The sequence below is a fragment of the Diaphorina citri genome, unplaced genomic scaffold (genome assembly GCF_000475195.1).
Source record: "Diaphorina citri unplaced genomic scaffold, Diaci psyllid genome assembly version 1.1 scaffold10960, whole genome shotgun sequence".
Taxonomy (NCBI): domain Eukaryota; kingdom Metazoa; phylum Arthropoda; class Insecta; order Hemiptera; family Psyllidae; genus Diaphorina; species Diaphorina citri.
This window is the reverse complement of record NW_007388333.1, coordinates 18,512-20,778: the sequence shown is the minus strand read 5'-3', so window position 1 is coordinate 20,778 and position 2,267 is coordinate 18,512. Positions and strand designations below refer to the sequence as shown.

Genomic DNA, 2,267 nt, shown 5'->3' with positions numbered 1-2,267 from the left:
GTAGTCCTCAAAATTTTAGATCCTCTAGTAATTCTAGTATAGGTAGTATGAAGGTTGGATTTTTATGATTTCATAAGTGGTTATTTAGATTTACTGACACACTCTTTTGGAATGTCCATTTTCCCATTGCCAGGTAACACAACCATGTGACAGTATGTTGCGGCTCTGCTTGTGGCACGGAGATCCAATCAACTGCAGTCGAATTTTCTACCCCTCTTTGACGGACGAAGGCATGTGTTGTGCGTTCAACAAAGTTCGAAACGAATTCATCTTCAAAAACCCGTAAGTTCACCGCAGCAACTCACAGAGAAAGTTTAACATCTGCCCGGCACACCCCACCCAACTAGACCCCACATCATTATGGACCAACCCCGTGGCAGCAGCCACCTTCCTGGACCTGGAAGATGAGTGACCGAGCGTTGTCAATGACGTTAACAACAACTTTCCAGCACATTATCTTACCTGATGGAGCCCTCATCAGCTCCCAGTAAGAACAGAACCTTGGGTGGTTTTTCTCGAATAGCAGAGGTGCCTGGTTTATATCCAATATCTAATGCAGCTACTTGAGACGCAGCCTTCTGTAGAATGTTGAGCACTTTCCAATCACATGGCACCTGGAAACATCAAATGATTTGTCTAACCTCATTTTTTGTCAATGCAATGGTGGGCATATGGGCAACAAACCTGAAACCTTCGGCATACAAGCGTGTTACGTTAAATATTATGGTCAAATAATTAAATATCTGCTACCTACCACGATGAGAGATACTTACATCACTTTCACAGGTGACCTTAGCAGCCAGCTGTTGTACCAAGGCAAGCACTGCTGCTCCGTCTGATCTGGATAACATACATATCTGCTACCTACCACGATGAGAGATACTTACATCACTTTCACAGGTGACCTTAGCAGCCAGCTGTTGTACCAAGGCAAGCACTGCTGCTCCGTCTGATCTGGATAACATACATATCTGCTACCTACCACGATGAGAGATACTTACATCACTTTCACAGGTGACCTTAGCAGCCAGCTGTTGTACCAAGGCAAGCACTGCTGCTCCGTCTGATCTGGATAACATACATATCTGCTACCTACCACGATGAGAGATACTTACATCACTTTCTTTCCTCTCCATGCCCCCCGGCTCCTCGCTCTCTATCTCCCTCTTCTAAATATTTTTTATTTCCAGACACAATTGTACTTCCCCGAAAAAACGCCAGAGAGCCATTGTAACACAAAAAAGAAAGGTTCTCCAAACTATACTCCCTTGACATTCCAGGAATATCAGGGCTTTAACCTATCTTCTCTTTTCTGTCCTATCCTCTCTATCGGGTCTGAAGAGCTCTTGCCGGGAATAGACAAATCCTATTTCTAGCAGGCCCACCCTTAACCTATTAAATTAAAAATTTGTTCACAAGTGCCCAGGAATAATCTTTATTGCTTTATTTATGACATACAAAGTTATTTACTTATTGTGTGTTAATGTTGACATTAGTAACTTATTTATGTGTAGCGCTGGCTTATTAAATGTAGGAGATTTGGTCAGCAAAAGTTTTCAAACAACGCTGGCGCCCGTGTGAAAAAGTTCTCTTGTTTATCTCTATGTCGCGCATACTACATTGTAGGAGCGGTCCCACGACTTCTCCGCTGAATAAGATGACTAACCAATGGTTGGGGTTCTAAACTCCGAGGGGACAGTTGCGAGCGTATGCATTTCCGAATGGACTGGTTACTTAACCTACACCGTATGTAACCTGGGTTCCAAACTCAGAGTCTATGCTGATACTCCCAACATAATGTAAATCGGACCCATAGAACAACACGAACGGAGAGCGTAGGAGGTATCCACAAAGAAGAGGTGTACTTCACCTGGTATTTAAACCTTTTTGGAGAGAAACTACAAGTTCAAACATACACACAAAAATGAAAAGAAAACTCACACGCATTCTTACTCATTTTTAAACTGCTCGATATGGTCGTCGATATCGTGTAAGCACAGTGCCAACCAGGGTCAACATTACGCGAAGGAACGGTACGTCCTTCCACGACCCGAAGCCTTAGGGAGGGGAATAATACTACAATTACTACATATAAAAAACTTTGAATAATACTACACACATTAATTTCTCTATTTTTGAGAAATTTTTTAAATTAATGAAAGATAAAGATTAAAAAACATAAAGAACAAAAGGTCGTGGACCCTCTCTCACGTCTAGACTAGTTCGTCGAACGGAGGCCGAGTGTAGGAAAAGTCGTTCTTCAACAG

The 2,267-nt window shown here is 42.4% G+C and overlaps 1 protein-coding gene across 2 annotated transcripts in view; it reads right to left on the bottom strand.

The window, feature by feature from the left end:
• Window positions 1-456: 456 nt before the first annotated feature.
• The window catches only part of LOC113472952 (NADH-ubiquinone oxidoreductase 75 kDa subunit, mitochondrial-like), a 20,216-nt gene continuing 18,405 nt past the window's right edge, over window positions 457-2,267 (bottom strand). The window contains exons 1-2 of one of the 2 annotated variants that reach the window (XM_026832732.1): window positions 774-879; window positions 457-614 (exon numbers count right to left, since the gene is read on the bottom strand). In XM_026832732.1, the coding sequence (XP_026688533.1) occupies window positions 459-614; window positions 774-851 (234 nt within the window). In that variant the 5' untranslated portion in view covers window positions 852-879 and the 3' untranslated portion in view covers window positions 457-458. Of the gene's footprint in view, window positions 615-773; window positions 880-2,267 lie in introns of those variants that run through there. The other variant, XM_026832733.1, reaches the window with a different exon arrangement.